This window comes from Octodon degus, unplaced genomic scaffold, assembly GCF_000260255.1.
Source record: "Octodon degus isolate 3935 unplaced genomic scaffold, OctDeg1.0 scaffold00022, whole genome shotgun sequence".
Classification (NCBI taxonomy): domain Eukaryota; kingdom Metazoa; phylum Chordata; class Mammalia; order Rodentia; family Octodontidae; genus Octodon; species Octodon degus.
Window position 1 is genome coordinate 16,780,635 of NW_004524598.1, and position 2,332 is coordinate 16,782,966.

At 39.5% G+C, this 2,332-nt stretch overlaps 1 protein-coding gene across 4 annotated transcripts in view; it reads left to right on the forward strand.

The window, feature by feature from the left end:
- Ibtk (inhibitor of Bruton tyrosine kinase) overlaps positions 1–1,951 on the forward strand; it is a 108,074-nt gene extending 106,123 nt beyond the window's left edge. For all 4 annotated transcript variants that reach the window (XM_023711903.1, XM_023711905.1, XM_023711906.1 and 1 more), the window contains one exon: positions 1,284–1,951. In XM_023711903.1, the coding sequence (XP_023567671.1) occupies positions 1,284–1,415 (132 nt within the window). In that variant the 3' untranslated portion in view covers positions 1,416–1,951. The remainder of the gene's footprint in view (positions 1–1,283) is intronic.
- The last annotated feature ends 381 nt before the right edge of the window (positions 1,952–2,332 follow it).

Sequence of the window (2,332 nt, forward strand, 5' to 3'; positions counted from 1 at the left end):
AAGAATGGATACTTTTGTACCCTCACACCTGCAGTGAGTGGAGTCTTTGAAATTCCTGAGATGCTCTCTAGGTATCTTTCTTATCCCTGTATAAATTTTTTTTTTTTTTTTTTTTTTAATGGCATTAATGTCTTTAACAGCCACACCTCCTGTGGCCCTAACTTTTAAGCTGGAATTTAAGTTTTTTAAATTTTTCTGCCCTGTCTTATGCCTCTTATTCTCCCTATAAATCTGAGTAAAAGCATCCATCTGTACCCATGTTACAAACTGAATATGAGACTATCTTGAAATGTCATCTTCCAGGTTAATAAGTCCACTGCCCTTAATCTCAGTCTTCCACAAAGTTTCAGGACACTACACACATTTTCTTCCAGAGTATAGCACATGTGACCTCCAGTTCAATTGCCAGTGGAGACCTTGTTTCCAAGTGAAACTGTGTGGGCCTGGGTTTCACTGTTTGCATTCTTATCAACATGCTTGTCTTCTAATATTGCCCACCAAACATTGCTCACAACATTACAGGGCTTCTCTAGCCTGCATCTCCAAACTTTGCCAAATGTTTCCCACAAACAAGTTTCAGAGGCTTCTGAACCACCTGGTTATATATAATCATAGCAATTACTCCACATCTCAAGTACCAATTTCCGTTATTTATCAAGTAATGTACAGTACCCAGCACCCACAATTTAAAGGAAGAGAGGCTTAATATACTCAGTTTCAATCTGTGATCTGCTGGCTCCAAGGCAGAGATGTGGAGGGTGTGGTGGAGCCAAGCTGCGCATCTCATGGAAGCTGTGGAGCAGAGCGGAGGAAGCGTGCCAGAGTGGAGGTTGTGAGGGACCATACATAGGCCCCAGGGCATACCATGACCCACCTAGACATGCCAAAAGGTGGATCCCGTGACCCACCAGATTGAAACTCCATCCCAACCACCACAACGGGAATCTGGTTATTCTAGGACAGGCCTCAAGGCTTCTCTTTTTACCAAGAGAAAGTGAGGTATGAGTATAGTGGTTCACAAATGCTTCTGTTCATGAACACAAGCATTGGTCAAAACTTTGCGTCTGTTCGTGATGTCGACGACAGGTGAAGAATAGCCATGGCCATCTTCCTGCACAAATGCAGCCATCCTCACTGTAAGGGTGGATGGAATTGAGTTCAGGACCCAAGGTGCCACTGTAACTGGTGTAATTCTGCTCTGTGGTGTCCAGGTAAAGGGTTATTTACTCAGTGGTATGTAAAACATTAAAGCAGGTCTCCTTTTTTTCCCTCCCTCTTTTCAGATTGAGGAGCATGCAATCCAAGATTTGTTGGTTTTTTATGAGGCATTTGGCAACCCTGATGAGTTTGTCATTGTTGAAAGGACAACGCAGGGACCACTGGCAGTGCCGACGTGGAATAAGCGTGGCTGCTAGTTCACCATGGCGTTGAGATGCATTTTCATGATTTGTGATTGCTGTGGCAGTATGAACAGATTTGGTAATAGACCATTCTAGATAAGAAAGGATCTAATTTCTTTACTGTAGTTTATAATGTTTGTATGAGTACAAAAAGAAATTTGTCAAAATTGTGATTTTTAGTAACTTTTTATGTGAAACTATCAGGGGAAATTGACTAAGTTTGAATAAGATTGCTTCTTCTGAATAATCTTACTGAAAATATGAATGAAATACATAATTTCAGAGTGATATACTAAGAAATAACTTCATTTGAGAGAAATAATTTAGGAGTTTTTGTCATTTATCTATTGTCATCACTGAGCTTAAGTTAGCATACCAGTCATGACTTCTGATTCATTCATGGCCGTCTTCCTGCACGATTTGCTACAATATTACATCTCTGTTCTTGTGGCTTTTTAATTAAGATGTTAATGTTCAGATCTGTTTAGAGCCTGACCTGCATGAGTGTCATATTTCCTTCTCAATGGCACATTATCTCTGTCTCACTCTGTCTCTCTATCTTTTTGTCTCTCTCTCTCTCCCTCCCTCCCCCTACCTTCCCTTACACTTGTCAGGCAGACGCTTACACCACTGAGCTATCTCCCTGGCCCTTTTGTCTCCTTTGTAGTAAATGATAGGCTACAATGAAAAAGTAAGAACACTTAATTCTGGATAGTGCTGTCCAAGATAAGAATTGGCTTTTTATTTTTCATTATTTTTCAAAATTATCATTTTTGTTGAGCAGAGATACCATGATGAAAAGCCTAGTTATGAGGAAATTAATTTCTCAAAAGTGTTAAAATTTTCTAAGACAAATGTTTAGTTATACATACAAGAATTGAATGGTTTGGAAGATTGTTGGTTTATAATTACCTCTATATTGTTTAATCAGA